We start from the raw sequence: 23,867 nt of genomic DNA, 5'->3' as shown, positions 1-23,867 counted from the left end.
GGTTCTTCAAAGTACTTTCCTCACAAAACCCCCATGAGGTAGATAGTACAAGCCTAATTATCCCCATTGTACAAATGAGGAATTTGAAGCTCGCAGAGGGGAATGATTTGCCCAGAATCCGACAGATAGAAGGTTTTGGAGCTGAGATCCAAAGGCAGCTCTCCTGATTCCAAATTCAGCACTCTTCTCACTAAACTATGTATCTCTTCAATGAGTAAGAATATTTGAGGACTGGAGTGGAAATGGAGGTGCTTTGGATGGTAACTGGCTGGTGGATGCTGTGCCATATGTTTTTGGTTTATTGTGTTGGGTGAGGTACGTGTGATTATGTTCTTTGCATGTAGATTTCTATGGTATGTTGAGGGGTATATGTGAGTTTTGGGGTTGGGTCTGTGTGTCTGGGGAGTGGGTGTATATCTGAGAAAGAAATGTGATGTGCATGCTACAATATAAAAGTACCCTATAGTGATGAGTGAGGTAAAGCTGAATCTAAGATTCTGTAAATATTCCACGGTCATTGAATTAAGCAATCTCCATAGAGACACCTATCATAGAATCCCATGTACTTTTAAGATGTGTGTGGGAGACATCTTACTTGAGGAGGCTTCAAGGCTGCATTGTATTCTACCAAGTCACACACTTTTTAAAGGAATCAGCAAATAACATACCTAGTGGACTTTTACATTTTCTCTACACCTCTCAGTTAATGTGGCCAAAGATATGATCTGCAATAGTACAGTCTCAGTGAAAACCTGCCTGTTCCATCACTGAGTTTTCATTAAGGACAGGTGTGCACAGACCATTTACATAAAGTTTGTTTAGACATGAGGAAAGTAGGATGAGATCAGTATCTTCAAATATTTGGAGGGCTATGATATAGAAGGGGGATTTGATGTGCTCTGTTTGGACTCGGGGGTAGAATTAGGACCAAGGTAGAGAGGCAAATTCCAGCTCCATATAAAGAAAAACCTCCTTACTCCAAAAATGGAATGGGGTCCCTTAAGAGTAATGCACTTCCATCGAGGAAAATCTTTTAGCTGAGGGGAGATGACCACTTACCTGTATTGTAGCAAGGAGTCATGCTTGTTATGATTTGGACTAGACTGTTCCTGAGGTCCTTTTCAGTTCTTCAATTCTATGACTAGCTATGGTCTGTGGACTGCTTCTCTCCTTGGAAATAGCCTTAAGGGTCATCTAGTCAAGCCCTCTTACATTACATAGGAGGGACCTAAGACCCAATGAAAAGTGATTTGCCCAAAGTCAGGTTAGTGACAGAGCCTGGGATAGAGTCTACAATTCCTAACTCCTGGTATAGTCCTTGTCATGCATTTCCAGTAAAAGGGGCAGAGGACACCCTATGCAAGGTATATCAAGACTCTTTAAGGTCAATTCAGGTCAATTCAAGAAACATTTATCTGTTAAGTAGTCACAATAAATATACTTATTCTCTCTACTTGGAGGAGAGGCCTTTCTATTGAGATTCAAGGACCATCTGAGGAAAAGGGATATGCCTGAGCTTTAATCTTCAGGCCAGGAGTCCCTAGCTTTAATTTCTCTATAAGTGGCTCTGGCAGTTAGGTGGTGCAGTGGATAGAGTACTGGGCTTGGAGTCAGGAAGACTCTTCACCAGTTCAAATCCAGCCTCAGACACAAGCTGTGTGAATCTGGACATGCCATTTAACCCTGTTTACCCCAGTTTCTCAACTATAGAATGAAATGGCAAACCATTCCAGAATCTTCACCAAGAAAACCCCCAAAATGGGGTCATGAAGAGTTTAACAGGACTGAAAAAATTAATGAATAACAACAAATGAATGGCTCTGGGTACTATCATCAATGAGGGTCATTCCTACTGGAGATAATCCCTGGCCTTCCTAAGCACACCAGGGCCTCCCTGCCTCTTCCAGCTGCCTCCCCAGATTAATGGTGTGCCAGCTCTGGGAGGAAAGGCAGGAAAGCTGCGTGTTTAATTTTAATTTCGGAAACCGTTTAGGTAGCAGGCCTGTGCTGCTCACTGCTGTCAATCAGGCTTCCTCAAGGCTGCATCAATTAGTTTAAAAATATTGAATGTAATTTTGCCTGACACAACATATTGCAGTCACTGCAAAATATAATTTATTTTAGAAGAAGAAATAATTAAACTAATTTGCATGTCAGTCAGCTGAGCTGAGATGCCAAGGTAGGTAGGGGAGAACCCTGACACCCTGGGGTAGGGGTACCTATTGTGGGCAGGCAGGTATAGCCAGGTCAGGCCTGAGTTCTAACAGGACAGAGATCCAAGCATGCTTGTCTGCCTAGCATTTGGGCCTGAGGCCTCTTCCGCCTCATTCTTGGGCGCTGTCCGAGGTACCAATACCGTAGATTGGAGGGACAAGGTCGAGGAAGCAGATTAATAGCACATACTTCTGTAGCATTTTAAGGTTTACGTAGTTTTTTCTTTACAACAGCCCTCTGATGAAGGCTACACAAATATAATTATTTCCATTTTGTAGATAGGGCCCGGATAAAGTGACTTGCCAATGGTCCAGATAGCCAGGAAGGTTGGTGCAGGAATTTGAACTCAGGTTTCCTGACACCAGATCTAGTACTCCTTACCATTATGCCACACTGATTACCCTCATTCTAGGTTGCAATCAGGTTTGTTGGAATAGGCTCATGAAGATAAGCCAATCTTTCTTCTCCACTTCGGTTGTGTGTGTGTTTCCCCCCTCTGTGGTGTGATCTATTTAATTCAGTTAAATTCAACAAGCAGTTACTAAGTACATCCTAGGTACAAAAACCTGTGCTAGGCTCTGGGGAAACAAAGACAAAAATAAAACAATTCCTGCCTTCATGAAGCTTATATTTTCTTTGGGGGGAGGGAGGGGGTTGCAGGAATACCACCTGAAAGCAGGTAACAAAATACAAAGCCAAACAACGAGAGGGATCTAGAAATGACTTAATGGGAGAGGGGGTACCTGAGCTGAGTGCCAAGTGAGCTAGAGATTTAAAGAAGTAGAGGTAAAGAAGGAAAGCATAGGGGCAGTCTTTGAAAAGGCAAAGAGGCCGGAGATGGGATATTGTGTACAGGGAAAAATAGACTTCCCATAGAATCACTGAAATGTGAGAGACTGAATGTCTCCTATACCTCCCACCTCCTTCTAGGCTGTTTGCATATTGAAAGAGGAGCCCAGGGCAGGTGCTTAACTCAGATGAATGACCCAAATGATGGGATTGTAGACATCACAAATTTGGCTGGGGAGGGGTGGAGAAGAGTACTACATCTTTGGTTTAAGACACCTTCCCGATGCCCCTCAAATCAGTCCTACCCATAACTAAGTTTGGCTTTGCGCTTTTGAGTTGTGGGCTGGGGTGGGGTGGGGGGGGAAGAGGGGAAATCTTTTGGCATATTGAACCCACCCTTTGGTAGATCCTGGCAGCTCCTTCTCCTCATTAATCCAAAAGGCTCCAGCCACACCTGGCTGAGACAGACTGGCAATCTATTTTGTATGATAACTATTTTTGTATGAATCCAGTCCTCCTTTCTCCTAGAGTATAAGCCACATGAGGGAAGGGACAATGACTTCTTTAAACTTTGCATTCTGCCCCTAATACCTATACGTAGAGTTCTGCACATAGTAGGTAATTTAACCCAGAGTACCTGGTTGGGCTCCATTTATTTCCCAGACACTTCTTGAGTACCTACTCCACACCTTACAATGCAACAATAAAGAGAACATCATTGTTTTCCTCATTCAGTCTGCTAATAGAAACAAGACTAGTTACAGAGGTAACTAAATGTCTAATTAAGACAATATAATGAGAGCACAATGGTAATATAAAGTGCTTTGAGATCTAATAAAGGGAAGACCAATTTCAGTCATAGGGGAATTAAAGGTTTCCTGGAGGAGCTTTCATCTGAACTAGGCTTTAAAGGATGTGAGCAGGCAGCATCTGAACCCCCTCCCCTTTACCTCATTCATTCTTACCACCAATCCCCAATAAATGATTCGCTACCTAGAGAGAAAAAGATAACTGTCCATCCCTGTCCTGACCTTTGGCTCAACAGTCAGTCTGGCCCCCTGGATCCCACCACCTATTCCTCTCCCTCATATCCTCCTCAATTCTCCAAATGAAACTATGGTTTATTTAAGGATCTGAACAACACATTCTTAAAAATAATTGATCACCCAGAGCTCTCAGTCACGACTTGAATCCTCTCTTTCCCAGAAAGCACCCCCTCTAATCACCAAAGAGGCAGATCTAAGGCAGCAGCCAGCCCCAGGAGAAGAAAAAGGGAGCGAGGGCTGATGAATGAAGTCTGCCAGAGGGGTCGGGGTCCTGGTTAATTACAGAGCTTTTCCCCCCGGAGAATCTGCACCTGTATCCCAAAACATGGCTCCTTTTTTATCAACAAGTTCACAGACACCAGCCAATTCTTGGCATCTAAGCAGGGACAGAAAAAGATCTGACTGCCATGTCCCTCTCCACCCCCAACCAGACTTCTAAGCTTCCTAGCTGAATGGAAATGGGGTGGGGCAGAGTACTAGGTCATCCAGGTGAGTGGACAACCATATAATGCCAGGAGGATAAGGGAGGTCCCCTTGCCCCTAAATATCTCTCTCAGCAAGCTGACATTGCACCTGAAATCTCACCCTCCTTGCTTTCTTCCTCTCAGTTGAACATGACCCTCTCTAATCTCCTTTGTTTAAATTCCAACCCTTTCCAGGATCTAATAAATATTGTTTTGGGCACATTGCACACATACACACACACCCTACTTCACCTCCAGCATTCCAAAATATTAGAGCTGGAAGGGATTTAGAGACTGTTTAATTTAACCACCTTATTTTACAGGTGAGGAAACAAGCCAAGGGAGAGGAATTGATTTGCCTAAGATCACACTGCTAGTAAGTGGTTGAGTAGGGAGGCAGCATGATACAGTAGAAGGAAAGAACACTGACTTTGGAGTCACAGGACTTGAGTTCAAATACTGCCTCTGACACATGCCAAGTGTGACCTTGGGCAAGTCACTTAGCCTCCCTGGATATCAGTTTCCTCCACTGTAAAATGGAGATTGGACTGGGGTCATTTTCAGGTCCGGTTATGATCCTAAAACTCAAACCTAGGTCTTCTGCATCCTAATCCAGTGCTCTTTCCCTTAAGGCTCTTGTTAAAATTCCCATATGTTGGGGGAGGAGAAACTAATGACATCAACTGCTTGTGCATTGTCAGATTTGATTCCCTACGACATAGGTTGAGCTTTTTGAGGTAGCAGTCTGGCCAGGGCTGTCTGCCCAGGGAAGACAGGCTAGAAGTCTAGTCTGGGTTCTGGACCTTTGTTTTTAAAATGTTTTTAAAATTTACTTTGTTAAATATTTCCCAATTACATTTGTAAAAAAATTTAACATTCATTTTTAAAAGTTTTGAGTTCCAAATTCTCTCCCTCCCTTCTGCTCCTCCCCCTCCCCTTGAGAAGGCAAACACTATGATAGCTATTATATGTGCAAAATCATGCAAAACATATTTCCATATTAGCCATTTTACAAAAAAAACAACCACCCCCCAAAACCAAGAAAAATAAAGAAAGTGAAAAAAGTATGCTTCAATCTGCACTCAGAGTTCATTAGTTCTTTTTTCTGGAGGTGGACAGTATTTTTCATCATAGGTCCTTTAAAATTGCTTGACCCTTGATTTCATCTGGAAAGACCTCGATGATCATATAGTCCAGCATGAAGCTCAACATTTCCTCTGTAGCATCCCTAACAAGTGATCATCTCACCTGTGCTGGAAACTCTTCAATGATATAGTGTTCCCTACCTGGCCCACCATCCTGGTGCCTCTCCACCTCCCCAACCAAAGTCTTTTCTGTTTTTAGAAAGCTTTCATTGCTAGAGACTTGTTACTTGTGTTGAGTTGATCCCTGCTTAACTTCCATAGAAAACTCCTAATCAAACTTTCACTTTTAAAAAATTAATAACTTTATTACATCACTATCACTACCCCAATAGCATCCTCCCCCAAAGAACTTTCCCTTGTAACAAAGAAGTTTTGTTATGCAAAACAAACATGCTTATTGGCTACATATGAAAATGTTTGCATCATTCCTCTCCTCTAGTCCATTTCCCCTCTACTGAAAGGAGAGATCTGTGTTTTGTGTTCAGTCCTTCGAAATTAAGATCGATAACTGCAATGATCAGTTTTGATGTTTTTCAGTGTTTTTCAGCCTTTTCTTATTGTCTAAATTGTTCCCTTGGTTCTGCTCACTCCACATCAGTTCATGCAACCAACTCCTTCAAGATGTGAGTCCCAGAAAGTGGGTCTCAGAAAGACGAGTTGTCTTGTCCAACAACACACAATTAGCTGTAACAGTGATCCTAGGACCCAGAGTTCCTTACTTCTAGTCAAGCTGCCATACCAGCCTGCTGACATGTGCTCAAGAGGACCTACTCCCATTCCCCTGTACCTATCCACTCTGCCCCCAGGATTAGGTCCCACCCCAGTCCTGGTGGCCAACCCAGCCACTGGGGCATAGTTTGTGTCCAGAGAAAAAGGACAGAATCGTTCTGTAGTTGAGAGCAGCACCACCCTCCAGGCACCCTAGCTGTCTGTCTCATTCTCCTCCCCCTCTGGGTTACAGACAATCACTCACAGGTATCCAGAGCATCCCTTCGGATCCGGATCCTGGATGTGAACGACAACCCCCCCGAGCTGGCCACCCCCTATGAAGCTGCTGTATGTGAGGATGCAAAGCCTGGCCAGGTAATGACCACCATGGAAATAACTGACATTTCTCTAGTGCTTTACTCTTACAAAGCTTAGTCACATCAATCTATCTCATTCTGAGACTCATGACACATCTCTGTGTGGTAGTTAGGGTAGGCATCATCCTCATTTTATAGATGAGAAAACTGATATGGTGAGAAAATTTAAGTGAGGTGACCAGAGTCAATGAGGCAGTTAGTGGTGGAGGCAGAACATAAAGCTAGGTCCTCATGGTTACACATCCCCCAATTTCCCCCCCTCCCATCCCTTTAAAAAAAATTTACTTTTTTATTATGAACTTAAAAATCAGCAAATACAAATGTTCCAATATACAAAGAACATATAAGAGGGTGGTATATGGAACTATGAGTTTGTTGCATGCAGTTTGTTTTTTAAGAATTGTATATGAATTCCATACTCTTTCCATGGGCTACACCTACCCTGGGACAGGAAGGTTAGGTGAGATAGGGGTCAGGGTGGGAAGGTCTGTGTGCCTCAGCCCCTCCATCTCCCCTTTTTAATGCTACCACCAAGGTCCTCTGTCCATGGACAAACCCTGGGGAGCTTTACTAGTTGTCAGCATCTCTGAGGCTTGTCCTTTGTCTCTTCTTTGCCTTTAGCTTATCCAAACCATCAGTGTGGTGGACCGAGATGAACCACAGGGCGGTCACCGATTCTACTTCCGTCTGGTGCCTGAGGCTGTCAGTAACCCTCATTTTTCTCTTCTTGATATAAAAGGTAAGCCCCACCTCCTTCCTCTATCTCCTTCCATAGAAGAATCAGGTAGGCATCTCTCCCAACTTTGGTAATAGACTTAGAGTCCAATGGAGCCATATTGATATTAGTCAGTCCACCAACTGGTGCAGGGTCCCTTTGGGCTGCAATGGTCAGGGAAAGCTTCTTTAGGAAATGGATTTTGAAATGGGCTTTTAAAAGGGGTGAGGAGGTTGGGTGACTAGCAGGATCAAAGGTGAGAGCAAAACGTGAATGGCTTTTCAGATGTGAGTGTCTTGGCTGGAGCAGAATAAGAAAGCTTCATGAAGTTTATGTGGAGAAAGAACAGTTTCTCTTTCTGTTTTCAATTCTTTGCTATAATGGATGGCTCACTGGGTATGGGAAGGCAGCAGAATGTATTCAGAAATGACTTGGATATAAAAACAAAAGATATCCATTTTATTTTTGGAGACAATCAGGGTTAAGTGACTTATCTAGGGTCGCACATCTATGAAGAGTCTGAGGCAGGGTTTGAACTCAGGTCCTCCTGACTCCAGATCTGGCACTCTATCCACTATGCCACTTAGCTGCCCCAATATCAATAATTTTAAAAGAATGCCAAAAAATGTTTAAAAGAAAGAAAAAGAACCAGGGATCATAATGCACCGCATTCTCAATGAGTCAACATTGTGGCAATGCCATTTCTCTTCATTGAATTAATAGAAGCGTAGTGTATCCAAAAGAAAGGAGTGATAGTCCTGTTCTCTACAAATGTCAGATCCTACCCAGATGAATATGTGTAGTTTCAGGTATCACCATTTAGGAAGGTATAGTTTGTCCAGAAGAAGGCAACAAGGGTGGCCATGGGATTCCCCATTATGTCACAGGAGATTTGTTGAAAGAGGCTTGGAATGTTTTCTTGGAGTAGAAAAAACTTAGGGGAGATGATTGTTATCTTGAAATATCTGAGGCCTTCATTTGGAAGAATGAGTAGACTTGTTCTGCCTGGCTCCAGGGACCAAAACTGGGAGTGAGAGTGGAAGCTGCAGAGAAGCAGAGGGAAAACTTCCTAACAGTCAGACCCAGCAATAACACCCAGCAATAACAGAGCTTTCCCAAGGTGGAATGGGCTGATTTGTGAAGTCAGAAGTTGGACCACCAAGAGGTCGATCCAGAGAGGCTCTGAGATTCTTTCCAGTATTAACTCTACAAACCCACCATATCCTAACCATACCCAACATCAGAGAGCTTAGACCCTCTGCTGGTATTAGAGAAGGTAGGAGAAAGGGATTTCTCAAGCACCTTTTCTTGTCCCAGGTTAAGAGACTTCTATACCCATCTCCCTCTGAGATAAAAATGTGGCATCCTTTGTGTATGCAAAAATAGTGCTACTGATATCAGTAAGCCAAGTTGCCTTTCTATTAGTAGAGATGGGCCTTACTGAGCTATTCACACTCTCACTAGTTTTCCTTAGGATTGAGAGCATGCATTTATAAGTGAGCTGACAGGAATAGATGGGGATAATCTAGAATCATGGAATAGAAGAAGCAAGCCAACCACCCTGGGAGAGCAAACCCATTAACTTCATGCTTTAATCATTGAACTGACTACCCTGGGCTGATCTGAGTGGATATCCAGAATGAATTCCTCAAAGATCCTGGATTAGAACCCTGGATCCCTCCAGGCTGATTTTCTAGGGCCCTTAATGGCATTTGCAGCCTGATTTGTCCCTCCCCAGAAGGACTAGGGCCCTCTATCTCCCATGGGTCTATATTTTCTTCCTTTCTCCCAATTTTCCAGTACCCGGAAGCAACAGAAATGACATTGGGAGGCCATTAACCTATCAGAACATTCCTAATCATATTTGTTTGGCTGGGGGCTGGGGAATACCCAAGTCATCTGGGGCTGCAGCCCAGAGCAAATCCAGTAATGATAATTATAGTAACTCACCGCCATATAACATTTTCCTCACAATAGCCCTATGAGATTAGTACAAGTAATACTGATAATGGCTGACATTTGTCTAGCACCTTAAGGTTTACAAAGTATATTGAGCCTACATTATCTCATGTGATCCTCACAACAGCTCCCTGAGGTATGTACTGCAGGTTCTAGTCCCATTTTACAGATGAAGAAATGAAGGCTTAGAGTGATAAAAATTGCTTACTCATGGTCATGAAATTAGTAAATGTTGGAAGCAGGATTTCAATGCAAGTTTCTCCTGACTCCAAGTTCAATGTTCTTTCTACTGCTTTTATAGAGCTTTTTTACTTTCCACAGCTGAGTAAACTAAGGCCCAGAGAGAGAACGTGACTTGTTCTAAGTCACCCAGCAATAAGTCGCATAGCTAGGATATAAACCAGGGTGTCCTGATTGCAAGGCCAGTGTCTTTTCCCCTTCCACATACATTGCCTCTCAGTAATTGTTTATCTGTGTGGGTTAGTGGCGCTCGGGGGCTGGTGGGTGGCAAGTCACTCTGTGCTAGGAAAAATCCGTTTAGAGGAGTGGGTGGGAGGCCCTCTCCTCCCTCCCTGTCCCTGAGCACCCCCCTTCCCTCCCCTTCTTCTTATAAATATCCACTGTGACAAACTGCTACCCCTGGCCCATCTGTTTCTTTGTACAAATTTGTAGCCAGTTTGGAAACGTGATTTATAAATATTGCTTTTGCAGCCAGGGACTGACACTGATGAATGTCAGCCCAGATGGATGCCTGCCGCTCCTTGGCTCCCCTCCCTCACCCTTTCCTTGCAGTGGTGAAAAGGGCAGCCCCCAACCCTCTGAGGCTTCCCTAGCCTGGACCACTGGCAGGTATATTAACTCTAGGGGTTCAGGGTATCAGGTCATTCCTGGGGGAAAAGGGAAAGGAGCAGTGAGGGCCTGAGGCCCTGACCACTGTCTCCCTAGCGTCTGGCCTGATGCAATATCAAGTACGATGGCCTTAAATCAGGAGATGTGGGTTCAAATTCCAGCTCTGCCATTTATATTAGCTATGTAACCCTGGCCAAGTAACTTTATTCTCTGACCCTCCATTTTCTTCTTTGTAAAATGAGAGTGATAGTATCTGTACTCTCTACATCTCAGGGCCATCATGAAGAGAGAACTTTGTAAACCTTAAAGTGCCGTGCAAAGGGGGAGTTATCATCATGGCTATTAAGGGCACAGCTCTGGAGAGGGCTTTCCAGTACAGGTAGGGTGCTGGAGGTTGAAAGGAAGAGACAGATACCAAGAGAAGCAGGAGACAGCTGTGAGTACAAAGCAACTAATTAGTGGCCATTCCCCTAAACACACACACACACACACACACACACACACACCCCAAACATCTGAGTTCCCCATTACACAGACTCCTCCCTTCTCTTCCTTAAAGAGATGAGGCTCAAACCCAGAAGCAGATCCCACTTCCAGCTATTCCCCATCTTGCCCACTTGCTGTCCAGGCTGAACTCAACAAACATTACTCTTAGCTGACATCAGTATCTGCCTTTTCAGAGGATAGTCAGACAGTCAACAAGTGTTGATTGAGACCTGTGTGTCTCTGCAGGTACTGGGTTCTGTGAGAGATATGAAGAAAGGAAAACATTAGAAAACCTGGTCCCTGCCCTTTTTGAGCCCTTGATTCAGTTGGGGAAAGAAGATTCCTGTTATCAGACCATGTGTGACAAAACCCCTGTGAGCGATACAGATGGCTAGGGTTATAGGAGTTCAGAGGGAGGAAGCCTACGGGCTGGGGCATGGGGAGAGGCCAAATGAGGCTTTGAATGGGAGATTTTAGCTAGGCAGAAGTGGGAGAGGCCATTTTTATTTTAAGTATGTGTGGAGGGCATGTGTCAAGGTAGGAATGAACCTAGTGCATTGGAGGACAGTGGGGAGGGAAGGCTGACTTGATTTCAGCACAAGAAAAGAGGGCTGGTGCTCTCAATATGAGCAAAAGCATAAAGGTGGGAATGGCCTAGGCATGAATAGAGCTGCATGCCTGGAGTGCTTCCTGGGGTTGGGGGTGTGGAGGGCAGGAGATAAGGTCAAAATAAGGCATAAGTGCTGGAGAGACCCTTTGTCTAGGGTTCTCAGCCTTCAGTCCCTGTCCCAAATCACTAAATCTTCTCTTACCCCCATTAAATATGAAATGAAACAAATTCTAGAGCTTATCATAAATATGAACAAATGAAATAGATTAATTTTTCTTCTCTAAGGATACACAAAATGTTTTGTAACTAAATTGACTGGAGATCAATTTAGTGTTTCTAGGACAAGATAGTTATTTATCAAATATTTGCTGCACCCCTTTTGACAAGTTCCTCATACTCCCTGTGTCTTGGACTTTGTGATACTGAACTGATTCAGTTTAGAGAAATCACCTTGCATGGAGGAGGAAGAGAGTAAAACCTAGAAGAAATTAGACAGGGCTAGAAGCAGAGACTGAGTTTCCTAAGGGCAAGGAGGGAAGGTTCGAAGCCTGAGCACACCCCGCCCCTCTAAGGAAACTGGGGCCATCACTTCCATTCTGAGTACCTCTGCACCAAGGAGCTGGCAGGAGGCCAGGGAGGAGCAATAAATGTGATGGAAGGATGGGGAAGGATTGACTTACAAAGGAAGATGAAGGGAGTAAATCACTGGGATGTGGGAAGGGGCAGAGACTCTAAGAGTACACTAGTGGGGAGAATCAGAGGCTAGGCTGGGATAATGGCCCAAAGTCTTTACCCTCCTCACCTCTCTCCTTACCTCTACTTAGATAACACTGCAGCTGTGCACACACAACACGTGGGCTTCAACCGTCAGGAGCAGGATGTCTTCTTCCTCCCTATACTGGTGGTGGACAGTGGGCCGCCCACACTTAGCAGCACGGGAACCCTCACTATCCGTGTGTGTGGCTGTGACAGTGCCGGTGCCATCCAGTCCTGCAACACCACAGCCTACGTCATGGCTGCCTCACTGAGCCCAGGGGCCCTCATTGCTCTGCTGGTCTGCATCCTCATCCTGGTTGGTGAGTCTTTGGTGGGCCTCAGCCTTTCCCCTCTCTGGCAGGTTGCCCCCTTGCTGTGGTGTTCTCTAGTCTGGCTTGTATGTATAGTCCGGAAGTCTTCATTTCCAACCTCTAGTCTGTGAACAAGTCCATGCTCATCATATCCTCTCCAAGACTCACCGCCCCCTTTCCTCTGTCAAGTCATTGAATGTAGAACTGGATGAGACCTTTGTGAATTCCAGAGCTAGAATGAACATTCGAACATAAAATGTCAAAGGTAGAAGGGACCTTAGAACATAGGGCATAGAACATAGGACATGGGATGATGGTGTTGGGAGGGACTTTAGAATTTAGAACATATACAAGGTGTCTCAAGTCCTAGTGCAGTTTTAAGTTCTTGAAGCATAAAAGGAGCTTAAAAGAAACCTTAGGGGGCCATCCTCTGCTTACTCCCCAACTTTGAGATGAAGCCACTGAAGATTCCCGGAGTCCCAAGGACTTTGGTCTGTTTTAAAAAAGGAATGAAGATGCCTCCTTTCCCAACCTACAAAATTTCACTTTTCCCCAAACTCCTACAGTACTCCATCTGGGTATTCCTTCACCTAGTCCAGACTTCAGTTCCTATGAAACTTTCCTCTGTATTCCCACTCAGTAGGTTGCCTCTCATCCATTCCTGTTTTAGGTGAGCCAGCCTATGGCCAAGTTGACACTTGCCTCACTTTCCAAAGCACTCAGAGGCAAAGGAGACAACCTAGAGAGCCCCGAAATAGGAAGGCCAGGCTCGCCTTCTCCCCGCCCTCAGCTCAGAAACCCCTTTCCCACTGGGTGCACTTTACATCGGTTTCATTTTCCAACGCAGTGCAAACAAATTTCTGCCTAATTGCCCACAAACGAATAAAGTGCCCATCAGGGCTCTAAAGGTGACGGGCGGAATAGCTGATGGAGCAGTCACATCTGCAGCCCTCGCCAGCCTGCACTGGCAGCCATCTGCTCTGGCTTCCCTCTCCAGTGGCTCCCCCAGCCTCCAGCCCACTCAAACCCTGCCTCTCACTTGTGCCTCGGCTGCTTAGCTCTATTGCGGGACAGCCAGCTGCCGCCTCCTAAGGAGGCATGAGGTAGGTCCCCTGCCACATCAGCCCTTCTGTGGGAACTGAGCAGCAGGATCCTGCTGAAGTCAGTCAGACGGGATACGGGTAGGAGTGGTGACGTTCATATGTAGGGCCATCTTTCCAATGACGTCTCTCTTTTCTTCTTCCTTCCAATACACTTGTTACCCTCATTCTGCTGGGTCTTTCCTCCATCTTTCTCCTGCGTACTTCATCTCTCCCCTTCCTCCCTTGTCTGGCTCTGCCCACATTCATGGCCTCCCCTTGGTCCTCTACCTTTCCCATTTCCTCCCTGCACCCCCCCCCCCCTTGTTTAAGCTTGCTCTCCACTCTACTCGCTCTCCAACGACTCCCTCCCCGAAATCCGGGTGCCTTTTCCCTGCCTTGGCCCTGGCGGGGCATCCCCATCTCTGTATCTCTCCCTTTCTCTTGGCCAAACCCCCTCCTCCCCTCCTCTCACCCCTTGTCCTTGCTCCTTGTGTCCTTCCCTGTCCCTGCCCAGTGCTGATCCTGCTCATCCTCACGCTGAAGCGCCACCACAAAAGCCACCTGAGCTCAGAGGAAGACGAGGACATGAGGGACAACGTCATCAAATACAACGACGAGGGCGGTGGAGAGCAGGACACGGAGGCCTACGACATGTCGGCGCTGCGGAGCCTGTACGACTTTAGCGAGATCAAAGGCGGGGATGGCGGCGGGGGAGGGGGTGGAGGAGGAGGGGGCAGCAGCGGCGGGGGTGGCCTTCAGTGCGGCCTGCCGTCGGAGCGCCCCTCCCTGCCGCTTCCACAGGGGGCCCCGAGCCCGGAGCTGGACTTCTCCCTCTTCAGGGACTTCATCAGCAGGAAAGTGGCGCTGGCGGACGCGGACTTGTCCGTCCCGCCTTACGATGCTTTCCAGACGTACGCGTTCGAGGGTGCGGACTCGCCGGCAGCCTCGCTCAGCTCCGTGCACACTCGCTCGAGCTCAGAGCAGGACTTCTCTTATCTCAGCAGCTGGGGGCCACGTTTCCGCCCTCTGGCCGCACTCTATGCTGGGCACAGGGCAGACGAGGAGGTTGACGCATCCTAGCCCGCCCTTCCCCTCGGGGCTCCATGACTCTGGCATTGAGGCAGCCCCGAAAGACCAAAGCATTCCCCACCACCCCACCCGCTCACCCCAGTTCCCACCGTCTGGCCAAACTTCACTCGGAGAGCCCTGAGTTTGGGATTGGTGTGGAGAGGGTCGGGGACCAGAAAGAGGCAGGCACAGACCCGGGGCCCTTCCCCAGTCCTATCCCTCTTCACCTTCAACTTCGTGTCCAGAGTTCGCGGGGAGCTCAGAGCACGTGTCCCGTGGTCTCATTCAATCCGATCTGTATTAAAAGTCCCGCAGTGAGAGTCTGGAGTGGCTAGGGGGAGGGAAGATCCTGGAGCTTTCCAAATGGGGCCATTCAGAGTGTCAGTGAATTTTGGATTTGGGGTACATTTTAACCTTTAGAGGCTTGGGGAATTGGAGGGGTGATCCGTCAGGAAGTGGGACCTGGGCCAGACATAAGGGGGCCTCGTCTCTGGCATCTCCCCGGCTCTTTAGGGGACAAGGATGCAGGGAAGAGGAAATGCGGAGCCATTCTTATTTGAAGGACTATTAAGTGGAAGAGGTAGTAGGTTTCATCAGGGTCCCTGAAGACATGTGTAGGTGGGGGGGGGGGGGTGCTGGAGTTGAAGAGACAGAGACGTTAAGAAAAACTTTGCCACAGTGAGATGCCGGAAAGTAGAGTGAACTGCTTCGGTAGGTAGTGAGCCCCTCGTCAGCGGAGATCTTCAAGCAGACGGCTGGATGACTTCTTGTCAGGAATAGTATAAAGAGGATTTCTATTCCGGGAGGCTGGGCCGAGAGACCTCTGAGTTCTCTTCCTAGCTGAGATTATTGCTACTCTGTATAGGAGAGAAACGCCCTTCTCCGCCTTCTTCCAACCTGAGGCCCCCTGCTCAAACCGAACGACCCACTAAGATGCGGTGTCCCATATTCGGTTCAACAAGCGTTTATTAACCTGTGTGCCAGACACTAGGCGATACCAAAGCAAAAATGAAAGCCTCTGACCTCAAAGAAATTATATTCTACTGAAAGGGAAATAACATGTACAAGTAAACACAAAATAAATACAGAGGGGGACACTAACAACTGGGGCGGGGATCATAAAGGTCTCTAGTGGGAGGTGGTACTTGAGCTGAGCCCTGAAGGCAGCTAGGGATTCCAGGAGGCAGAAGTGAGCAGCGACTGCATAGGGACTGGAGATGTCTTGTCAGGGGAATACAAGTTGGGCTGAAAGAGTCGGTGAAAATGGGCAAAATCCAATAAGCCTGGAAAGATAGGTTGGAGCCCGATTGTGATGGGCTTAAAACACCTAATAGTTTAAAAAAAAATCCTAGATACCATAGGGAGCCACAGAAGCTTCTTGAGCTAGACAATGATAGGGTTCTGTGTCTATTGCAACCAAGCACAACCACTTAGGCTGAGGGAAGGAATGTTGGTGGCGGGGTCGGGGTGGGGGGAGGGGGTGGACGGCAGAATCTGGTTACAGGAGGCTCAGGGTGAATAAGAGATCCTGGGTGTTAAGGCGTGGGGACGTCAGAGCCTTCACTCGATCCCTCAGAGTCCCTCTATGCGTGGGTCTCTGGACACTAAGCAAAGTTCCTGAGTCCCGGAAACAAGCGGCAAAAATCTGACCTGGAGTGACAACCCGCAAAGGCTCGGGCTAGGGACTGGGCTTTCCTCCCTTTCCTTACCCCTGCCCTCCAATCTCCAAGACACAGTTACCTTTGGGGCTGCGCAGGCGCAGGGAGAGGCCAGGATCCAGAATGCCAGGTGCGGTTAGCGCCTCTGGGGTGTGATTCGCGAGAGATGGATGGAGCCGCCAGCCTGGTTGGCGGGGGCCTAGGAAAGAAGGGTGGAGATCTTTAATCTATCCGCCCCTGGGGACTGATCCATCTCTCCTAGACGTGGTCGACTGCAAGGGAAAGTTGGAGGGAGTACTGGTGGCTGCCGGGGAGGTTCCAGCAAGGGGAAGTGGAAATCTAACCTCAATGCCCTGGGCCCTGGCTGCCCCCACCCTCAAAGATCTCAGCACCATCTGCACCCACCCCTCACCTGCTGAGAAAGGGAGAAAAACCAAAGAAAGATGCAGTGTCCTGGCCTTTGTAGAGAAGAGACATGAGGACTGGCATCACCATGGATGTCAAGGCCCTATCCTGAGCTGGAGGGAATAATTAGCTGTAAATGTGGCCCAGTGCTGTGTAGACAATCTGGGAAGAAATTCAAAGATCAAGCCACAGAATATCAGAGCTGACAGGGATTTTAGAACAACATAGAATGTTAGGGCCAGAAAATTCCCTTAAGGAAATCAATACTGAAATACAGTTAACACACAAAAAAAAATAAAAAGGTCATGGACCCCAAGTTAAGAACCTTCACCTCAAAACACAGAATACAATATCAGAACTGGGAGGAAATCTAGAAACCATTTAGTTCAATACTAGCATTTTGCAGAGGAAGAAATTGAAGCCCATAAGAAAAAAATGCCTTCCAGGAAGTCACATAGAGAGTTCAAGAAAGAGTCCGGATTTGAACCTAGTTCTTCTGACTCCCAGGCCAAGGAGATTTGCCATTACCCTATTACTCTTCCACAACTGGAAATTGGCTATAACATATTGACTCCAGCCTGTAGGATTCCCAATGCAGGAACCTCTGACATTCTACAATCCTAGAGTCCCAGATGGAAGAAGCTGGTAAGATCTTTAGTTTACCAGTCCTTGAGCAGAAATCCAGTTTGCGTCAATGCTAACAAGTAGTTATCAGGGCTCTGCTTGAAGACCTCTCTATGATGGGGAACTCACTATCATATGACATACTCATTCTATTTCTAGACTGCTCTAATTGTTAAGAACTTTTTTCCTTCCCTTTCTGCCTCTGTCTCTCTCTCTCTCTGCCAGTCTATCTGTCTGTCCGTCACTCTCTTCCTCAGAGCCATAATTGCTCATCGTTCTACTCTCTAGGGCCAAAGAGATTAATAACAGCTCACATGTATACAGGCTTTAATGTTTGCACAATGATTTACATATTTTGGCACCTCATGTGATCCTCATAACAATCCTAAGAGGTGGTTATTCTTATTATTGCCAGTTTACCAATGGGAAAATTGAGGTTTGTTGAAATTAATTGACTTGCCCAGGGTCACACATCTAAGGCAGGATTTAAACCCTGGTCTTCCTGACTTCAAGCCCAGTTCTTTATCCACTAGGCAGCTAAATGGTATGGTGAATAGATCATGGAGACTGGAGTCAGAAAGATGTGAGTTCAAATCTGGCCTCAGACACTTATTATTTGTCTGACTCTGGGCAAGTCACTTAACCACTGTCTGCCTCAGTTTCGTCATCTGTAAAATGGGGATGATAATCATAGCACCTACCTCTTGTGGTGAGGATCAAATTAGATAATACTTGTAAAGTGCTTAGCACAGTGCCTGGCCCATAGTAGTTGCTTAATAAAATATTCATTCCCTTCCCCCTCCCACTATATTACAAATCTCTCATGCCCCAAATTAAGGCTTCAAATACTTGAAGTTAAATGGTTATATTTCCTCTCTTCTCTTTGCCAGGTTCCCAAACCAGCTCTTCTATAGCATCCTTTCTGGCCCCCAACCGTCCTTCACCTACCTTTCATACCCCCAGCTCCAGAGGTGCCTCCCCTAAACCTATCTCTTCAGCAAAGCTGCAATGGTCTCAGAGAGCCACCCTAGAGCTGTCCTTTACCCTCTCCCCTCAGGCTCTCTGCTCTTATAGTGGGTACATTCCCCCAAACTCCTTACATTTATCTCTCTAATTAAACACTTAGCCCCAGCTGAGAAAAGCTGGCTTAGCCTGTAAGTTCGGTGTTCCCCAGAAGGTCATTCCTTTCCCCAAATTTTGACAAATACTTTGCAGTGCCTAATTGAAATCAGCTCCTATTCAATTCAAGGAAGGTTCGGGTCCCAAATCAACCTCCACTACATTTGTTAAGTACCCGCTGTAATGATAACTCACATCTCTTACGGCATTGTCCTCACAACTCTATGAGGTAGGTAGTGATAATTTCACTGACATTTATATGACATTTATAAGTTTGTAAAGTATTTTACACATGTTAGCTCATCTGTTGCCTCACTAAGGCCCTGTGGGGTGCCCATTTTACAGATGAGGAAGCTGAGGATTTTGTCCAGGGTCACATGGCTAGAAAGTATCTGAGGTCAGATCTGAATGATAGGTCTAATGCTCTGCATTACTATCCTCATTTTATGGATGAGAAAGCTGAGTCTCAGAGTGGGGAGGTGATTTGTCCAAGGTCATAGAGGTAGTAAGTGTGGAAAGTCACTGCTAGAATCCAGGTGTCCTACCTAAAAGTCTAGTGTTCAGCCTACTCACTGGCACTGCCTTTAGCACAGGGTCCTATGCTAAGTACTGTGGGAAGTGCTTATAAAGACTCAGCAGCATTGCCTGGTGAGAAAGAAAAGACACGTACAACCCAAACTATGATGAGGAGGTTGATGGAGAAGTTGTGTTCTGGGAGAAGTGCTATGGGAGCATGAGGATGGAGAGACCATTTTTAGCTAGAGGAGTCAGGGAAGCTTCCCAGATGAAGGGCATTATGAGCTGAGCCTTGAAGGACAGGTAGGATTTCAACAAGGGACTGAAAGGGACCCAAGCTCCAGAGAGGCAAGAGAGTTTATGAGACCTTCCCACAGGTCCTAGCAGCAGAAAGGTTTGAAGTTAGTGTCCCTCCTGCTCTGAGTTTGTGCCCCCTGGAGTGACGCTTGGCTTCCATCCATCACATCCATCTCTTCCAGGGCAGGAACCCTATAACTGGGTATCTTCCCAGGCACTGTTGGCTCTCAGGTGAGCTCCAGGTACATCACTATGGAAGAAGGTCTCTTTGGAGCTCCTCCATCCCCCTTTTCACTGGGAAGCCCATTCGGTCATAGATCAGCCCATGATCTTACCTCTTCTGGAGTCAGGAAGACCTGCGTTCAAATCTGACCTCATATACTTCCTAGCAATACGACCATGAGAAGTCACTTAACTGCTGTCTGCCTCAGTTTTCCCAACTATTAAACCTACCTCCCAGGGTTGTTGTGAGGACCAAATGAAATAATATTTATAAAAGTGCTTAGCTCAGTGCCTGACACATAGTGGGCAATATATAGATGCTTATTCCCTTCCCTCTCCTCCCCTCCCATCACATTTGGCCCATCCTATATCCCCTTCCCTGCAGGCTCCAGTATACCTAATAATAGGAATGTGCAAGGACTAACCAGATGAGCTCACCTTGCTCATTCATTTATCCAGTGTACATTTACTGGTGCCCATTTTGTGTACAGCCTCGTGCTAGGTACTGTGGGTGGAAATAGAAGACCCTGCACAACTCACCAAACACTTGTTATTGCCTTCTTTGTGAATGGCTGTGGTAGGCACTGCACATAAAACAAAAGACAAGACGTTCCAATTAAACATTTCTTCATGCATGCCATGTAGATGGCACTGTCGGGCACCATGGGAAGAAACGAACCCTCCAGTTCGATGATAATAATAGCTAGCATTTATGGAGCACTTTAAGGTTTAGCCAAACGTTCTACAAGCATTATCTCATTTGCCATTGTTATCATCCCTATTTTATAGACAAAGAAACTGAGGCAGGGTTTAAGTAACATGCCACGACCGCTAAGCTAGTAAGTGTCTGAGACTGGATTTGAACTGAGGTCTACCTTCCTCTGAGTCTGACACTCCATCTACTGCGCCAGCAAGCTGCCTCTACAAACACAAGTTATCATTGCCTTCTACATGTGTGAGGTACTGTGTTGTGGGCAAAGGTAGAAGATGCTTCTCGTTGTTGTTCAATTGTGTCCCACTCTCTGTGACCCCATTTGGGGTTTTCTTGACAAAGACCCTGGAGTGGTTTGCCATTTTCTTCTCCAGCTCATTTTACAGATGAAGAAACTGAGGCAAACAGGGTTAAGTGACTATCCCAGGGTCACATAGCTAGTAAGCATCTGAGAGGCTAGATTTGAACTCAGGTCTTCCTGACTTCAGGCCCTGTGCTCTATCCACTGTGCCACCTGACTGTCCCGTTGGATGTATACCATCCCCATTATATAGGCAAAGAAACAGGCCCAGAGAAGGAAGGTGATTTGTCCCAAGTTGCCCAGCTACTAAAAGGTGGATCCAGCTAACCTAACTCCAAGTTCAGGGAACTCTTTCTCCTCTCACGCACATCTTCATGTACATAGGCATGTATATCTACAGACACGTGTGTGCATGCATATGCTCTGGGACATTCCCCTACACGAATGTGCATGTGCCCACACACACGAATTATTGATCTTGCACTTATATTTGCCTACGTGCTCCCCAGGAGACTGCGCCAGCTCCAGAGAGTCAGGTGTTCCCAAGGAAGCAGGGGTGTTTCTCTTACACACGAAAATCGCCGCTTGGCAGAATCTGCACACATCTGCTGCAAACGCCTTCTCAGCTGCACAAATGATGATTAAATGTTATTGTGCAAGAGAAATGGCAAGGAGGGACTCATTAGCTTTATTGTCAGGAAGGACTCAGGAAGCTCTGCTGGGCTACTCCCTCCACCTCCATTCCAGTTAACTCCCCATATGCCAGAGAGCGACCCTGCTCCACCTTCGGTCTGTGGGCCCCTTCTGAGAGTGATGACTCCATTGGGATTGTGAGACAGAGAGACTGAATTCAAGTGCTGCTTCTACTGCGAGTTATTTCATCTGTTTGTGACTCAGTGGCCCCATTTGTAAACAAGAAGATTAGACTAGCTGAGTTCCGGGCTCCTTGCCAACTCTGAATTATAGCTATGATTCTATGACTCTGGAGAGAGGCCCCAAGATGGCGTGACGGAAAGGCCACTGGACTGGTCAGAAGAAGTGGCTTTGCTGCCAATGCAGGGAGTGGTCTTCAGCATATCACTTCCCCCCCAGGCCCTAGGTTTTGCAGCCTCACAGTTGCCAGGGACCTAGACTACTTACGTCGTCTAAGCTTTTCACTTTCTCAGATATGGAAACTGTGTCCCAGGGAAAGACATTTCTATAATGCTATAAGGTTTACAAAGGACTTTCGTCACACGAACTGTGCCTGAGAGGCAGAGACTTCCAGACTATAGTCCTCTTTTACTGAGGAGGAAACTGGAAACTCAGAGATTAAGTGACTTAACTAAGGTCACACAGTTAGCAGCAAAGTATCTAGGTGGCTAGATGGCCCAATGGATAGAGTACTGGTCCTTCTTAGGTCAGGCAGAACTGAGTCTGGATGCAGCTCAGACACCTACTAGCTGTGTGACCCCGGGCAAGTCCCTTAACCTCTTCCCACCTCAGTTTCCTCAACAGTAAAATGGGGATAATAATAGCATCTATCTTCCCAGAGCTATTGTGAGGATCAAATGAGATAATATTTGTAAAGCACTTATCACAGTGCCCAGCACATAGTAGGCACTTAATAAACGATTGTTTCTTTCTTTGCTTGATTGGTTCCCTGTCTTTCTCCTCTGTAAAGTGAGGGAGTTGGACAAGATATGCCTCTAATGCTCATTTAATCTAATTCCCCAGATCTTCTACAATCTAAGATCCCTCCCTGCTCTGGTATTTTATGCCCTGAAGTCTCTCCCATAGCTAACATTCTAAGGCCAGACTTGGGCAGGTTCATGGAGTCATCTTGTTCCTCCTTTAACCAGGATTGAGAGAAGAGGATGGAAGAATCTGGTGATCTTCTGTAAGGCCTGGGATAAGTCATAGAACATGTATTTATTGTATGGCTGTGATGTGAAGGATCCCACACTGGGCACCAAGGGGAATAGTCTAATTGAGATGAGACTCACATTCATACAAAGATAACTAACAATACAAGGCAGTCTGTACTAAGTGTCCCTAAATTGTGTGGTCCAGATAGACAGATGGTCCAGACTATAGAAAGTCATTGGAGAGAGAAATTCCTGTGGCTAGAGATGGTTAGGCAAGGTTTCATGGAGGAAGGGGGACTCAAACCACACCTTTAGTGATAAAAGTTGGGAGGGTAGAGGTGTGGGCATTCATGCATGCTGGCAGTACATTGAAATCATGCCAGCTAGAACAAGGGGTTGCCAAAGAGAGAATGAATCTGATCATGGGTCACAGAACACCAACACGGGAAGGGTCCTTATAACAGAATTTTAGATCTGGAAGGAACTTGAGAATATGCAACATCAGAGGTAGAAATAGCCTTAGGACCCTATCAGAGCTAGAAAGGATTTCTGAACGTAAAAAATCAGGGGTTCAGAGGGCCTTATAACATGGAATGTCAGGGCCTTAGAACATAGAATGTCAGAGTTGGTAGGAACTTTAGAACATGAAATGCTAGATCTAGAAGGGTCCTTAGAACATAGAATGCTAGAACTAGAACTTATTTTACAATACGTGCTATTAGAGTTGGAAAGGACCCTAAAACAGAGCTAGAAGGAACCTTAGAACAAAAAATGTTAGAGCTGAAAGGGACTTGAGAACATAGTGTCAGAGGTGATGACACAGGAATCAGAACTGGGATTGGCACAAGGGACCACTTACTCCAACCCCCTAATTTTAAAGATGAGGAAACTGACCCTCATAAAGAGGAAACAGATTATTCAAGGCACACAACAAGTTATTGACAGAGCTTATCAGAGAACCCAGGCCTCTTTATTTACCCTGCGGCCAGGACAACTGAGTGACAGAAGGCTGAGGGCACAGTAGACCCCTAATAGTGTGGTGTAGTGGAAAGAACACTTGACTTGGAATGAGAGGGGCTGTATTTGAATTCCTGCTCCTCTACTTACCATCTCTCTTCTTGTCTCTGTTTATGGTTGGACTAAAACCAGTCAAATCCCACCCAGACCTAAATCTGTGATTCCATGAAGATCAGTGAGGAGAGATAAGGTGCTTTTAACTCCCCAAAGGCCCCTGTCAGGGCCCCGAAGTAGACATCGGGTCCCCCTAGTATGAGCCCCCTCCTAACCTGTATAGGGTCTATGTCTCCCCAGCTCTGGGAAGCAGAGAATTGGGCTTATTTGGGGAATGAATGAATGACGGTGAGCACTCCTGGAATCCTCACTGAAGGAAGGGGATTCTTTCTGCTTCTAGGTTGAGACTTCCAGCGTCCAGGAAGGAAAGATTCTCCAGCTTTTCTCAGTACATATCCCTGGCCATTTGCATATACAGGGCTTTTTAATCCAGGCTCCTTCTGGATCCACATGGCTGGCCACAGTCTGGTTTTAGCATTCATTTCAAGCAGCACACCACGCCCCCCATTCACTCCC

The 23,867-nt window shown here is 46.3% G+C and overlaps 1 protein-coding gene across 1 annotated transcript in view; it reads left to right on the top strand.

The window, feature by feature from the left end:
• The window catches only part of CDH22 (cadherin 22), a 145,071-nt gene extending 130,174 nt beyond the window's left edge, over nucleotides 1-14,897 (top strand). Inside the window, exons 9-12 of the mRNA XM_036748020.1 lie at nucleotides 6,620-6,741; nucleotides 7,365-7,482; nucleotides 12,187-12,438; nucleotides 14,026-14,897. Coding sequence (XP_036603915.1) covers nucleotides 6,620-6,741; nucleotides 7,365-7,482; nucleotides 12,187-12,438; nucleotides 14,026-14,591 — 1,058 coding nt within the window. The 3' untranslated portion in view covers nucleotides 14,592-14,897. The remainder of the gene's footprint in view (nucleotides 1-6,619; nucleotides 6,742-7,364; nucleotides 7,483-12,186; nucleotides 12,439-14,025) is intronic.
• The last annotated feature ends 8,970 nt before the right edge of the window (nucleotides 14,898-23,867 follow it).

Source organism: Trichosurus vulpecula, chromosome 3 (genome assembly GCF_011100635.1).
Source record: "Trichosurus vulpecula isolate mTriVul1 chromosome 3, mTriVul1.pri, whole genome shotgun sequence".
NCBI lineage: Eukaryota > Metazoa > Chordata > Mammalia > Diprotodontia > Phalangeridae > Trichosurus > Trichosurus vulpecula.
The sequence above is the reverse complement of the archived record's forward strand: the minus strand, read 5'-3'. Positions and strand labels throughout refer to the sequence as shown.